We start from the raw sequence: 16,171 nt of genomic DNA, 5'->3' as shown, positions 1-16,171 counted from the left end.
ATGTTATTGCAAATTCTATGAATTTACTGTGGAGTGTTCTTGGAGGTGTTGTGGTGAGTTCCTGGATTTGGCAGGGAGGAAGTGAAGCTGCATCCTCACAGGAAGGACAGAGGATTTGGCGACCTGTCCACAATAAAGGCTGCAACAAGCTTGGATGCTGCAGTTCCAGTGCTTCTGGGTCTGAAGAACAGGGAGATGGAGCAGAGGCTATGGACAGGGGAAGTTCTGCCCGATGCCCTCTGCCAAGTTGGGAGCCAAACTCCTCCATGTCCCTTGACAGTGACAGGAGGCTGTCTTGTAGGCCTCCCAATGCATCCTCAGCATTTGGGTGTCCATACCCATCAGGGTTTTTCTATAAATCCTTGAAGTCCTTATTGGAGTCCCCTATGGTAGTACTCATTTGTGACCTCGTCCTCCAGGGGGCTGGCACGCTAACAATCCTGTCCTCCAGGCTTGGCTGCAACCCATTGGTGCCTGGTGACTCATCACATGCAAATCCCAACTCTACACTAAGGTACCTGCAGTGTAAGTATTTGACTTGTTGGCTGTGAGTGTCAGATCTGGAGATCGGGCCTCTTCACCAGTACCTCTCTCTTCCTCCTGGGTGTGCAGTAGCTGGGAAGCTGGCAGTTCTTAGGTGTCTGAAAACAGAAAATCAGAAAGGGGAGATAGAAGGGATTTTGGGTTGGGGAATAAAGCAAGAGGTCCATAGTCACACCTTCAACAGCTTGCACATCATGCCAGGTAGCAGGATGAGGGTGAGATGGGAGTTGAGAAAGGGCATAAGACAGTCACATTCCATCATCCTCAATGTTCTCGGTGACATCAGATGCCATGGGCTCTGTCGCAGCCGGTCCCATGATGCAGAGAATTATCTCCTTCGAAGGGCTCAGGCAGTGCAAGTGTTCATGTTCCTTCCCGGTTCTGCTCTGCTCCTAGCAGTTACAGGTGACTTTGCCCTTTGAGAGATTGTATTGTACAGTGATTGTTTTGCACTGTGTTTGTATGATGTGTCTGCCGCAGCTGAAAAGGTGGAGGTCTGGGGAAGCAGTGAGAGCTGGGTGTGAGGCTGGCAGCATTTAAACGTGTGTGAGGGTGAGGTGAAGTATCTGAATGTTAGGCCTTAGTCCTGATTGCTGTTGGGTGGGTGAAGGGGGTACGGTGCATTAAAAAGGCCTTTGACAGAATATCGCACACCTACAAGGTGGATGTGCTCTCCAAAATGGGGTTTGGGGAGGGAATTCGCAATTGGATCCAACTGCTCTACACTAACATCAGTAGCACAGTCTCAATCAATGGGTGAGAATCAGATAGCTTTCCTATTAAATCTGGAGTCAGGCAGGGCTGTCCTCTCTCCCCTGTCCTTTGTGTGTGTTGCATAGAACACTTTGCTGAGTCCATTAGGAAGGATCCGTGCATAAGAGGAGTGACGATCCCAGGCAGTGGAGGCAATCAGGTCAAAGCCTCCCTGTACATGGACGATGTCGCCGTCTTCTGCTCGGATCCGCTGTCGGTGCGCAGACTGATCCACATCTGCAACCAGTTTGAACTGGCCTCGGGAGCCAAGGTAAATCGTGGGAAGAGCGAGGCCATGTTCTTTGGGAACTGGGCTGACCGATCCTTTGTCCCCTTTACTGTCAGGGCTGATGGCCTGAAGGTGCTGGGGATATGGTTCGGAGGGACCGGTGCATGTGTTAAGAAACTGGAAGGAGCGAGTGTCTATGGTGAAAAGAAAACTGGGCATTTGGGAGCAACGCTCCCTCTCCATTGCGGGTAAGAACCTGGTCATCAGGTGTGAGGCACTCTCGCTGTTGCTGTATGTGGCGCAGGTCTGGCCCATTCCAGACTCCTGTGCGATGGCGATCACCCGAGCCATCTTTCGCTTTATCTGGAGGTCGAAAATGGATTGTGTCCGCAGGGACATGATGTACAAACCTCTAGATAAAGGGGGAAAAAACGTGCCCAACATCGCCCTCATACTGATGGCCACCTTTGTGTGTGGCTGCATCAAGCTGTGTGTAGATCCTCGGTACGCAAACACCAAGTGTCACTACATGCTGAGGTTCTACCTGTCCCCGGTGTTGCGGAGGATGGGTCTGGCCATACTGCCGTGGAACGCTCCAAGTAGTTGGAACCTGTCCAACCTGTCCTGGTGGAAAAATTTATGCAGAGAAACACCTTTGACCACAAGTCGATCAGGCAGTGGTCGGCATGTAACATCTTAGAGGCCCTGCGGGAAAAGGAGAGGGTGGATCCTGTGGGATGGTTCCCCGAGCAGACTGTCAAAGTCATTTGGCAGAATGCCTCATCGCCAGAACTTTCCAACAAGCACCAAGACGTAGCTTGGCTGGTGGTGAGAAAGGCCCTCCCCGTCAGATCCTTCCAACACGCCAGGAGTCTCACCCCCTCTGCAAGTTGCCCTCGAGGTGGCTGCGATGGGGATGAGACCGTTGTTCACCTCCTTGTGGATCATGCCTTTGCAAAGAAGGTCTGGAGAGAGATGCAGTGGTTTCTGTCGAGGTTCATCCCGAGCAGTTCTGTGACACAGGACTCTGTGCTCTACGGGCTGTTCCCAGGGACACACACCGAGACAAACATCAACTGCAGCTGGAGGATCATCAACTCGGTGAAAGACACTCTTTGGTCTGCCCGAAACTTGTTGGTCTTCCAGCACAAAGAGTTGTCCCCGACCGAGTGTTACAGACTGGCTCATTCCAAAGTCCAGGACTACGTGCTGAGGGACGCACTAAAGCTTGATGGGGAAAGGTCACTGTCTAAGACCTTTCTGCCACAGAGCAGCGAGGGGATGGGAACTGTTGAGAGCCCCTCGGGCTGCACAGCTCAAAATGAATGTCTGCATTGAATATTAATTGTATTATAATTGTACTGAAGCACCTCAGAGTGCAACAAGATGTATGTTGATAACTCCAATACCATTGTCTTATTTTCTGCATTGACCATACTGAAATGATTGTAATATTCATTGATTGTATTGATGCACCTTGTGATCTATGTGTAAAAAATTGAATCTGATTGTACTTTTGTGATTGTGATTTTGAAATGTTTTGGAATGTTCTGCAAGGTATTTTATGAATAGAGTATATTTTTCAAAAAAATTAAACAGCGTGAGAGGATGTTGGTGTGGTGGGTTGGAGATGTCATGTGAAGATACGTTCACTGACTTTGACCACTCATGTGTGAGGTCATTAAACTCCTTGTGGCACGGCTGCCTGGTTATTGAGGCCCAATCCTGAGAATTGTCCGCTTTAGCAACCTGCTCACAGTCTTTTCAGAGGGTGGTCCTTGTGAATCTACTGGCCTCCCAAGGAATAATGGCTTCTCTTCTATTCTCCTGTCCACCTCCACCACTAAAGCCTCCAGCACCACATCTGTGAACCTGAGAGTCTGCTCTCTCTTGCTTTGGAGTTCTATTTCCCTCCTTCAAAACAAGCTTTCAGTGACAGCCTCTATGATTCAGTGCTGCTTCCCCTTTAAGCAGAACAGACTGTGTCTAAGAGCAGCAGGCTGGTGGATCATGTGCTACCAGTACACACTGCCTTGTCCCCCTGCTGTGCACTCAGGCAGCCAGAAGTCATCCCCACTCAGACCAACTCTATAATCAGGTAGAAGTGGCTTGCTACTCGCCTCCATGGCAATGGGTGGGAGCAAGTAACGAAGTGTGACACCCTGCCCAAAAATAGGTGCACACCAATTTCTACCCCCTAATCTTCCAGTTTAAATCTCTCTGCTTACTGAGAAAAACATTTTAAATAAATATTCGAAGTATCTTAATTTATTGATGGACATTAACACCGGTGCTGCAACTTAAATTGGTTAGAAATGCTTGAGTTTCCAGCCATCAGAATTGAAGAGTCAAAGGAAATTTTAAGTAGGCAAAAGAGTGAACTAATTGGCATACCTTTCATGAATACTATGATGTGTTGTCAGCTGATGCAAATTAACAAAGCAAATCCAAAAAAAAACACTCATGATCTCTGGATTCTCTGGTATCTCTAATCGCTAATGTTCTGATACTGAACATATAACACTGATTTATTTTTACATCTCCTGACAGAAGAGAATTCTAATCCAATGTTTCAGAGAAAACACACTCTCTGCTTGCCTGTCAATCACTGCAGAAAAACACTGCTGTCTAGAATTGGATTTTGCATGTTGTATATTTTTTTCTTTCAGGCCTGTGTATCTTTGCCTTTTTGTTTATTCTTGCATCAAGTAATGCCTTATATATTATTAACTTAATATACTGTCTTATTAAAATCTTTTGTAGCCACATCCTCACATGGTTCTGTTCAAGAATCCATGTTTTTTGTTCTTGATGTAATAAATACTTCTGTGCTTGCTCTGCTCCCCCTCAGGCTACACTACAAATGAATATGATGGCTTTGTTTATCTTTTATCTTATGCTGATTATATTAATATTTGAGTCAGTCAATTTATGAATGTTACAATTTTGTAGATAATTAAATGAAGTTCAAAGAACCAGGATTACCAAAGACTGGTTTGTTAGCCCTAAGACTAATGCTACTACAATCAGTACTTTGAAAATGTTTAAATAATGTAAGCTTCTAACAGCAACGTTCCAAAAACTAGAGGCTAGGGGCTGGATTTTTAGGTTCTGCTGTGGGGTGGGGGGGACAGAGGCAGGAGGGGATGAAAATATCGGCCGCCAGCCAGTGTGCTGGATTCCCATCATCATTCCCAGCGTCAGCAGGTTTCATCGATGCAGGGGAAGGGTGGCCCCAAGAACCTACCTGATCCATTGATAACTGCATTTCACGTCATTAAAGAGCTCATTGAGGGCCATGTACCGATTTTCATGGGAATGCACGGGCTGCGCACGCCTTCTGGGTAGACCAGGTGCATGGAGGTGGACATACAGCAGAGAATCAGTCATAGCCAACATAGGGACTTAAATGGGCCCCATGAAAGAGTGAACGGCGCAGAGTGGGACTCGGCAATTTGCACACAGCCGCCATCAGGTTGGCCAGTTTGTCAGGGCACTGGTTAGTAACCATTCAGGCAGGGCAGGGGATTGTCATCCTCCTGGCATTGCTGGGACATAAGAGGAGAGGGCAAGGCTTCCGAACACAATTGGAGGGAGGGGTAATGTGAGCACAAGGAAGGCAATGGGAGCATAATTGTCAGATTTTGGGTCCAGTGGTGATGAGGAACAACACCCTCTGCAGGAAGGGTGGAGCCCCAGGCATCAGGAGGACCGAGGAGAGGGACAAAGGTAGAAAGACGACAGAGGCTGTACCCTCAGTATAGGATCTGAGAACACGAGAACCAGTACCACAGGAGACAGCACCTGTAACTGCCTTATATTTAAATATCCCTTAGCAACCTTTATATTGATTTTACTTTGAGTGTATTTCATGGATGCCACAGGTGATATGGGGATGATATGGAGTTACCCAAGTTGAGAACTGCATTTCAACCTTCTAATGGGTCAATTTTAACTCCCTTTTGGGGGTTGTGCTGCAGATAGGAAACCATGTGTGCAAAGACTCTGTCACCCATCCAAACTTGGCAGGTAGCAGGAGTGCAATTCTGATCAGCAGGAGACCTCTGCCGGTGACCAAATGGAACTTTCCCCAGAACTCCAGTAAATGTTGGGAGGGGATCAGAAAGGTTTCACAGTTGAGGAGTGTGAAAGAGACAATGGCAAATTGGAACGGTGTGGTACAAAATGAGTTGCTGACTCACTATGAGGCCCTTTTGCACTACTTGTGATGACTAATTCCACCTACCCCATCTTTTATGGTAGGACAAAAGGATGCTCTTTTCTCGGCTAATGTACCATTTCAGGCCAGATTTTGCCCTGTGCAGTGTTCATTAGACTTTCTATAGGCTTTTGCATGGTCATCCAGTTATTGAAATGCACAATAACCTCTACAGAGCGTCTAGGACCTGCATGAACTTGGAAAGTAACTATGATAACCGACCAGATTGAAGAATTGCTAATGAGTGGCCCAGAGTCTGAACTCAGAAGAGTGAGTTAGAATAATGAATTCAATGTCAAATTATTTACAAGAAGAACAGAATTGATTAAGAGGCATGACTTTAAAACTGATCAGCACTGTCAATTAAATTCAATCTTAGAGTCGCAGTAATCTTGGCCTTTGCTATGAAATCATCTGAAAACAGATTTTGAACCTAAGTGAAATCCTGAAATTCATTAGCTACTCTTCCAGAATTTTGTGCAAAGCTGAGATGAACGCTCCAGAATCACATCTTGAACACTTAGGATGGACATTCCAAATAACAGAAGACAAGATCACGCAAGATTATCTTACAGCACACAGCAATTCCATTGCTGTCCTTTATCGTTACAGTTCTTGCATTGTAAAGAGATATCTTTTGAGATTGTTAAATATGTTAATCAAATAGCCTAGCAAAACCTGGAAATGAGAGTGAGTATTGCTGAGAAAAGAAACATGTTTAAGCTTGCACTCATCGGGACACTCACAAGAATACCAATATAAGGGGCGGACAACAATTTATACTGTATGTGAAGAGAGTGCTGATTGGTTGGTAAATGGCATTGCCATGGTGAATGCACCACTGATGGTGACTGACAGTTAACTGCCAAGCATTGTTTGAAATTTAAACCAGGCAGCTTGACCCTGATTGGTCAAGGCATTACTTTGAGGAATGGATCAGCGAATGGCTGTCACTTATTTTGTTTAGCTGAAACAGGTGCAATGTATCTACATGTTCCTTTTGTCTGCAAAGAACAGGGCTCTGTGTATTAATATATGTCGCTTCCAGTACATGCAAATGCGCCACACTGCGAGCCCGACTGACAATCTTCAATTAGCTGTCAGCGTAATTTTTAGCACACTGAGGATTATTCAGTAAATGTTGTCCAATTGCGGAATCACATCTAATGTTGGGCAGTGTTTTGAGTTTTGCAAACACAGGCTTGTTGGGTACAGTCTGTACACTGTCCGTTGTGAACAGCGACTGGGATGTGCTATTTGATACGATCCACCAGCCTATGGGATGTAAGGCCTTCATACTTAGCATCACAGTGGCACTGAAATTCACAAACCACATTACTCATTTGTGTGATAGGCAGCGTGTCTTTTTGGCTTGATGGCAGCATCCTGCTAGTGACAAATACCACTTGTGTTGTGCTGCAGTAGGGTGGGATGTTTGGTCTCCAGTTGGCCTTTTGGTTTAATGAGCAAAAACCTCAATGGATTGTGGTTGATGATTATGAGAACCAGAAAATTTGTTTTTTTTTAATTCTTTCATGCGATGTGTGTGTCACTGGCAAGGCCAACACTTGTTGCCCATCCCTAATTACCCTTGAGAAGGTGGTGATGAGCTGCAGTCAATGTGACATAGGTACACCCACAGTGCTGTTAGGAAAGGTTTTCAAGTTTTTTGACCTGTTAACATTGCAGGAACAGTGATATAGTTCCAAGCGAGGATGGTGCATGACTTTGAAGGGAACTTGCAGGTGATGGTCTTCCCATGTGCCTGGTGCCCTTGTCTTTCCAAGTGGTAGAGGTCACAGGTTTGGAAGATACCAATGCAGTCTCCTCTACATTGGAGAGACCAAACAGAGACTGGGTGGCTGCTTTGCGGAACACCTTCAGTCTGTCTGAAAGCATGATCCAGACCTTCCTGTCACTTGCCATTTCAACACACCATTCTGCTCTCATGCCCACATGTCCACCTTTGGCCTGCTGCAATGTTCCAGTGAAGCTCAACGCAAACTGGAGGAACAGCACCTCATCTTCTGACTAGGCACTTTACAGCCTTCCGGACTTAACATTGAGTTCAACAACTTCAGACCATGAACTCTCTCCTCTATCCTCACCTCTTTTTTCAATGTTCATTTTTATTTTTAAATTTTTATTTTTTATTTACCTATTTTTATTTATTTTCATTTTTATTCATTTATTCATTGTTTTATTCCCACCTTTTATCCTATTTTCGATCTTTTCTCCCCATCACTGTCCCCTCCCCCGACAAGGGCCATCTGTCACTTGTTCATGTTGTTCTTTTCAGAACACTTACTCTTGTCCTGCTATTATCACATTTTGCTTTCTTACCTTAATAAACTGTCAGCACCTCCTTTAGCCCTTACCACCACCATTAACACGCCCTTTGTCCTTTTGTTCATGACACCTTTATCAATCTCTCCTTTGCCCCCACCTATCGCTGGCCTTCTATCCATCTTAACCTCCTCCACCCCCCTTAAACAGTATAAATTTCATCAGATTTTTACTTCGCTTTAGCTCTGAAGAAATCATACCGACTCGAAACGTTAACTCTATTTTTCTCTCCACAGATGCTGTTCGGCTGCTGAGTTTTTCCAGCATTTTCTGTTTTTGTTTCATGCTGATTACTAGTTCAGCACTGTACTCATCAGCTGCTTCTGGTGCATAGTAACTGATTACTGTGTAACAGAAAAGGCTATAATTGGCCAAAGTTGCACTTCAAGAAATCAGTGGAAATTCAAACATCCCCTGTATTTAAACTTGCTGCTGCAGCTTAATACGATGTCTGGAAACAGATCTTTATTACTCTTCCCTTGTCATCACAGAGAATGGAATGCACTTAATTGTTTATCTTTCTAAATGCATAGAAATGTTCATATTCCTCCCTAGGATAGTGTAATGTTACCGCATCAACATGTTGACCTTTAAATGTAGAAAGTTGAATGCACTAAGCATGATACCTGCACTAAGTTCCTTAATGTGAAATATTCAATGATAATATATTTGATGGCAAACATCTTCTCCGTTATTCATCTTTGTAATATATATGGCCAAGATTCTGTGTAGATCTCAGCTGATTCTGGGATTCTGTCCACTCCTTAAGAGGCAAAGGAATGGCCATGGAGTGGAGCGTGTAGCGGAGATTTATCCTGGCAGTTCCTGCTGCTTGGATTGGAAAGGTGGTTGTGGCAGCATGCCAAGTGAATAGCAACTTGCAAGCTAATTAAAGAGAATTTGTGGACCCCACCACCGAGGCCCAGACCAGACATGAATTTTAAATTTTATTTTAATTTTGGAAGACCCTTGCCCAGAGGGTCATTAAGGCCATTGGTAAATTTAGCCTTGGCTCTTCTTCTCATTATGGATGGGCAGGTAACAGAGCACCCTGCAGGCTTGGGCTGGTGGGTGCTGGGGATGTGCATTAAGTCATACTTGTGCCTGTGCAACCCATGTTAATAAGGTGCCTTCCAGCTGATGCCGCCAGCTCTGGTGAACTCGGCAAAGGAGGACACCGCTGATTGTGCCTGCACAGCATCACCAGCAACTACCCATTTCTGTTATATGAAAGAATTATAGGCCAAATAATGAAATGGCAGAAAAATATTTTGAAAACACCAGCTTGAAAAATAGCTGAGCACTGACCTCCCTTGAAGCACCAATTCAAAATGCTTTTTGGTCACTCCAGGCATATTTCCTGAAATAACAAATATGGCCTTAACGAGCCTAATGCAAAATGCATGCATAAGCTCCAAGCACTCAAACTGCTTCCAGATTACAATAATGTGTACTGGTCCAGAGAAGGATTCTAGTCTGTGCATTAATAAAACAGGCCTTGGATCATGCACAGCATGTGTTACAGATGTAAATGTTTTTATTATTGGTCCCAGAGATAAAGAATACATGGCGCAGCATCAACTTGTATGGACCGTTTCAACACAATGCTCGACCAATGCACAGAACTTCAGAAGTAAAACAGGTACTCACAGCTAAATTGGACTACTTTCTCTTGTCTAAGGAATAGTCGCAAATAAAATAACTCTGAGTGCTCACAAGAAATCATTCACTACTCACTCCTACTCCAGTTTCCTAATAAAGAAACCTGATTAACTTTTATAAAAGCAAAATACTGCGGATGCTGGAAATCTGAAACAAAAACAGTAAATGCTGGAAAAACTCAGCTCATCTCATCTCATCAAATCTTATCTGTGGAGAGAGAAAACCAAAGTTAACGTTTCGAGTCCAAATGACCATTCTTCAGATCTTCTTCAGCTTCTAGTCTGGAATTACTGAAGAGTATGCTTTTGCATGAATATAATCTTAAACCTAAACTACCAATAGTAATAAGGCATTTTAATAATAGAGGACAAAATTGAATAAAACAGTGAGCTTACTTTTTAACTCATTACACGTTTGTTATCAAGCTTTTAGGTGAACTTGCAAAATGAAATGAAAAATATTCACAATATGAATTATTAATTCCTATGATCAAATATTAATCCTGTTCACACTTTCAGGGCTGTACATTTAGGAATCTCTTGAAAATGAACAAGTAGTTTACTCACAGTTCACACATAAATAGAAACATTTTACATCAATGGACAAATGTATATGGACTCCAAATCTACCTCGTTGTTGAATACACTAACACAGCAGCATTGAGATATGCATTAAGTGCCAATAGATGTGCTATCCATAATATTTTTCAGCTTGAGGTGAGCTGGAGCTCTTTAAAAATGGTGCCCAGAGAAAGTCTTCCATTAGGAAACAGGAATCATCCCCTTCTGCTAAGGTAATAGCCTAACCATTGATCCTTTGTTTTCTGGCTGCCGCTGGTCCTTGCTTGTAGATTGTTTTTGTTTCGGTGATTGGAAGAAATCAATCCAATAATTGATTGTTGAAGCTTTCACGATAAAATAGATGGTTGAGTTACCTGCTAACAATTCTAAATCATGGTGACATTGTATGCACCTTCCTATGATTTGCTAAATCTTTGACTATTTGTTTACTGTTGTAAGTCATACATGGATGTTCCTGACTGTGGGCTGACATGTAAAAATTGTCACAAAACCCTTAACACCAAGATCCTATTTTTCCCCTGAAGCACAAATAGTACAGTTAGTCCTTTTGCACCTGACTACGCATAATTTATACAACAGGAATCTAATAATTTTGAAATGGCCAGAAATACTTATAATTGTCATTTGCAATGCCATCTATGTGAAGTTTTACTCCTATAAGTTTAGATTTTTAAAAAATATCCGATTACATTCATCATAGATGCAATCTTCCCTTGTCATAACTCAGTTCCTGGGAGCCAAACATTTCATGAATTGTTCTCGCATGACTGATCCATAACTGTGTAATATATAATTTGAAAAAAAATGAAGCTTAGTAAGCAAGAAGATGTAGGATATATTTTGTGTTGGCGCACCCTACCTTAAATTTGTCCACTTCAGTCTTTAAACATGTAGCATGATATGAAAGGACCTGTAATAGAATTGAACAAAATTAGGTGTTGCCTTAAAATCAGTTTCAAAATCCTCTCCAAAAAAAGTGGTAAAAATGCAGATCATTGTCTCTTGAGGAAGCTGTTGGAACTGAACAACTATAGACATTTAATATCAGTGATGCAATAGAACAAAGAAAACCCTAACCAATTCTTTATGTCAGAAGTCATAGGTTATGTTAGTGAAGAACTACTAAGATATGTTGAGCAGGGTTTTGTCCGCTGGGAGCTTCACATAGGGATCAAAACTGTGGTCCCAAAACTGCATCAGCTGAAGGGCAGGTTTGACGGCCAATTAGTGGTGGCAGGTGTCGTGGTCTCTTATGGACCACTACCGTCATATATGTTGAGGGTCTCGATGTAGACCTCAAGGGATCTGTCTCTATGCTATCTATGCTAAGCAAGATATTGAGACTGAGAGTTCTGGTTGAACATAATTCCATGAAGCATATTACCATTAACAACTATGTACAACTCTGCACAGGCCTTGATCTAGCCTGGGTCCTAAAAGTTACATAGGCTGATTACTTGACTATATGCCTGACTCATAAGGTATACATTAAATCTTACTGATACAGAGGCCAGGATTTTCTCTGCCCGCCAGCGTCGGGCGTGTTCAGTGATGTGAGTGGACAATGTGGCATGATCGGTTTCCTGACAGTGTGAAACCAGTTTGCGATCGTCCGCTCAGCCCGCCAATAGCGAGCTGCGTTTCCCGCCATCAGACATCGGGAACCTTATTATAAGCATTTCATTATAAGGTTAGCCCGCAGGACTCATCCACCCTCCACTGGATCATCTGCCCGCATAGGCCGGAAAACACGGAAAACATGTCTCACAACAGCGCGTAAGTAATGTGCACATGGCGGGCTGCACTTTGCTTAGGACTGCGAGGTTAGTTTGCCTACCTTGCTTCAGTCAGCACTCGCAGTCATCAGCGCCAGGCTTCACAGACAGCACCACATCACTTTTAGGGGGGCTCACGGGTAGGCCTCTACCTACCAGATCGGCCATGTGTGAGTGGCTTTTCAATGGCTGCAGGGCAAGGGCTTGCTTGGGGAAGGGGGAGAAATGGCCTCAGGCAAGGGAAGAGGTTGCAGGACGAGAGCTGTACTGGGGAAGGAGAATATCCCAGGGTGTGTGAGGAGGCACATGTTAATTTATGCAGGTGGCCTAAGATGGTGAGGGTTGAGGGGGCAGTCTCCAGAGAAGATGAGGCCAGATGGAGATGTGAGAATGGGTGGTGATGTCCTTTGAGCTGGCAGTGAGTGAGATGCCAGTGAATGTGTGATGGGCTTGAGTGTGTGAGTTCAGAGTGATGAGATGGTTGCCATACCCTGGCTGCACGGATGAGTCCTTCATCCTCTATCTGCATTGGATAACCAACCTCTTCTGTGCAGCATTGCGATGACCACCACTGTCATCACCTACCAAGCTGGAGTGATAATGTAGCCGCCCCTCCTGTGGCCAGAGCAGCGGTAGAGGACATCACAGCGGGTCTCCACAGCTTCCAAACAGCACTCGAGGGCTGCAGTCTTCTTGCGTTTCGGGGCCATGTCTTCTTTGCTGCAGTCCTGGGCTGGAAGCACCGAGTGTGGCTGTACTTTAAATGTGGTGCCTGCCGTGATGAAGCGGTGAAGTGATGGCGTGGCGGGTGAATGAGAGCCTGCCCGCCATGCAAACGGTGTGTTTCCAGGAAATGCATAAGTAATACGGCGGGTTTGGGATGATACGGTGTGAAAACTGCCATTGCGGCCAGCTGATGCTGCACTTTGTGCAAATTGGACAATTCCGCCCAGAGTCACAGACAGTAGCGAACATCTGCAGTAGAGATCACAGGCAATAATGAACATCTAAAATGGAGGCTGTACCTTTTATCCTCCAGCCTTACACATGATGATGTCATAGTGATGTCACTATGCAGCTCCTTAAAGGTACATGTCATTGTCTGCATTGGCATGCATACAATATCACAACATCCCCCTTTTCCCGTTTGATAAAAAGAAAAACTTGAGAACATACGTAAATTGATTATCAAGCATAACAAGAGTGAATCACAGTATAGGTTCTTTAGGCATGAAGATAACATTCTGGTGGGCGTATGACGTGACCATTTTTTTTCTTGTGTAGTTTTCAGGTTGTTGTGTGATGTCCTGGGGTTGTACATTCACAGCTTGTGTTTCTTGGCTGTTCGTTGTGGGATCATCTTGTCTTACAATGTTGGTATGTGAGGCGTACTGAAATAACACTCTGTGTCTGAGTCATTGTCAATCTGATCCATCCTTGGTTCAGCTTGCACGATGTGATTGAGCCAATGGCTCCTTCTGACGATCTGTACGTTTGTCATCTCAAACTTGAATGATCTTAGCTGTGTGCACTGTCGCTTTCCTTGTACCCACGTCTTTGTGTGGTGATCCGGTATGTGCATGTTTTGACCTACATTCAACAGTGTTAAAGGTTTTGCTCTCTGATCGTGCTGCTGGGACATCATCTCCTTCCATTCCAGTCGAATATCATGGGCATCCATCTGGATTGGGAGTAGATGGGACAGGAGTGGTACGGACTTGTCTCCCAAACATCAAATTGGCGGGTGAGGGTAGTCCATCTCCCTGTGGTGAGCCATGAAGATTGAGCACGGCGATTCAGAGATCTTGCTTGGTTACCTTACACTTTAGAAGTGTTGCTTTAATCATCTTGATGGTCCATTCTACTGACCTGTTGGACTGAGGGTAGTGTGGGGAAGACGTGATGTGTTTCACACCCCATGTTCTGGAAGGGTTGTCCTGTATATTGGGGACCATTGTCTGAGATAATGGTTTCAGGCACATCAAACATTATGAAAATCATGTTGAGTGTGTCGTAAAGCTAGTCGTGTCCTTGTCCTTGCAGGAGAAAGGGGTGCATAAAGCCAGTGAGAGGGCACACACAGGAAGAGGAGCACCCCACCTTGCTTGTGAGTGCAGTGGAGGAAATCACCAGGATGGCCCTGTAGGATTAAAAAGGGGACAGAGAGATGGGCATACCTGGAGGAAAGGGTTAAAAGATATTGCAATCTGTAGATTAAGAGGGTGGAGTTCACTCCTCCCCATCTGACAGCGTACCAAAGTTTCAACTCCATTAGATTCTGCTGTTTGTTACAGGCAACTTCAGATGATCTCCTCTTGTGGCTACCACAAGTTCAGATGTGGAAGAGAGCGCCTGAGTCCTGTCATGTCACCGGGGCCATTATGACAATTTGAAAAAGCAGTGCCGGCACCAACACACCCTCTGCCGGCCCAGATACACACACATCGTTCAGTTCTTGTGTGCGGTTAGACAGGGTGACGCTGGGTGAAGAGCACGTCACTGCTGAGCAAGAGGTGCCAGAGGCAGAGGCAGCTGTGAGTAGTCCCTCTCGGAGGATGGAGGGCAGACACAGTCATTCACAGCTGGCCACAGATGCAAGACCTCAGGAGTCACAGGAAAAGAGGCTTAACTTAGACCAGCAGCAACATATGTGCTCCCGCATGTCGCAGTTTCCTAAGGCAATGCAGAGTCATGGACTGAGAATGGGGTAGTCAATTCAGCTCATTACCGCCATCATGGTTCAGGGCTTTGAACACATGAGCTCCTCCACTGAGGGAATGACAACCTCATTGAGAGCCTAAATGCAGCAACACTTTGATTGGATGCAGGAGCTTAGCACTGCACAGTGTACATGCCACATTCGGTAGTCTTGACCAGTCAGTGGTGCTGATGACGCAAAGATGCATGGAGGGGATGCTAGTTGTACCACAGCTGGTGTCCTCTTCCAGCAATCTGGTGTGCTAACCATGGACTGAGGCTGTCTCCAATGAGGATAAGGGAGCCTCACAGGGTGTCATAATCATCATCATCACCCCACTTGGTCCCTCTGACTGAGGGATCATCTATGCAGCAGGACCTGTGGTTGCAGCTACCTCCGCATTGATGCCAGTTCAGCAACCTCTGGAGGTGCCCCACTGGCACCTCCATGACAACGATGACCACCACGGGCATCTCAGACACAACCAGAAGTGAGCAAGCTGCTTCCACCTCATCCAAGGCCACAAGGGGGGGCACCACATTAAAGTGGCCAAAAACAGAGGCCGCCATGTTGGGCAGAGCACTATGTGGGTCACTGCGGTATGTTTCACTTGTAAATATGCACGTTGTAACTCTTTGACCACACTGTAAATGCTAACACATGACTTGAGACTAATGAGCTTTCACTCTTTAACAGCAAAATTTGAAAAGTGGGATGAAGTGGTGAAGCAAAGCTGGGGGTCTTTGAATCAAGACAATGAGACATCTGGACAGGTCTGCATTATTCCTTGGTAGTAAGAATGGGTCTATTCAAGGCTGTGTCTTCAATGGAAGTGTTCTCACAAATGTGTGAATTCCAGAGCATACAGGGTAAGAAGCGCTCAGGTGAAACTTGCCTGGATAAAATGTTTCTTGATATTGATGCTATCCTGTTGAGACCTTTGAGTCCTACATTGGTTCCAGCCACAGCCACCTCTGTGCACAGCCAGAGCATCACTTTGCTCTGTATCTTCCTCTTTCTCCCCTTCCACCTCCTCTTTGACTTCCCACGTCTCTTCCTCCAATGAGCTGTATCACCCTTATCAAGGTGCACACCTCTCTGGAGGGCCATATTATGGAGAGCACTGCAGACCAACCACAACACTCAAGGCCCTTGCAGGGATGTACTGCAGGGCATCACCCAACTGCTCCAGGCACTGGAGCCACATCTTCAGTAGCCTGATGACCTGGTCAATGGTGGTCTTTGTGATTAGATGGTTTTAGTTGTATTGCCTCTGTGGTTCTGTCTCGGGGTCATGTAAAGGGGTGAGTAGTCATCTCTTCAAGGGATACTTCTTGTACCTTAGAATCCATCCACAGAGTTTGG

General features: G+C 45.0%; 1 protein-coding gene across 1 annotated transcript in view; it reads right to left on the bottom strand.

Annotated features, from left to right (window-relative positions):
- The window catches only part of pde11a (phosphodiesterase 11a), a 400,690-nt gene that overhangs the window by 126,169 nt on the left and 258,350 nt on the right, over positions 1-16,171 (bottom strand). Inside the window, exon 10 of the mRNA XM_078552024.1 lies at positions 11,193-11,243. Within this exon, the coding sequence (XP_078408150.1) occupies positions 11,193-11,243 (51 nt within the window). The remainder of the gene's footprint in view (positions 1-11,192; positions 11,244-16,171) is intronic.

This window comes from Cetorhinus maximus, chromosome 11 (genome assembly GCF_964194155.1).
Source record: "Cetorhinus maximus chromosome 11, sCetMax3.hap1.1, whole genome shotgun sequence".
Taxonomy (NCBI): domain Eukaryota; kingdom Metazoa; phylum Chordata; class Chondrichthyes; order Lamniformes; family Cetorhinidae; genus Cetorhinus; species Cetorhinus maximus.
Note: the sequence above shows the minus strand (reverse complement) of the source record. Positions and strands in the feature narration are given on the sequence as shown.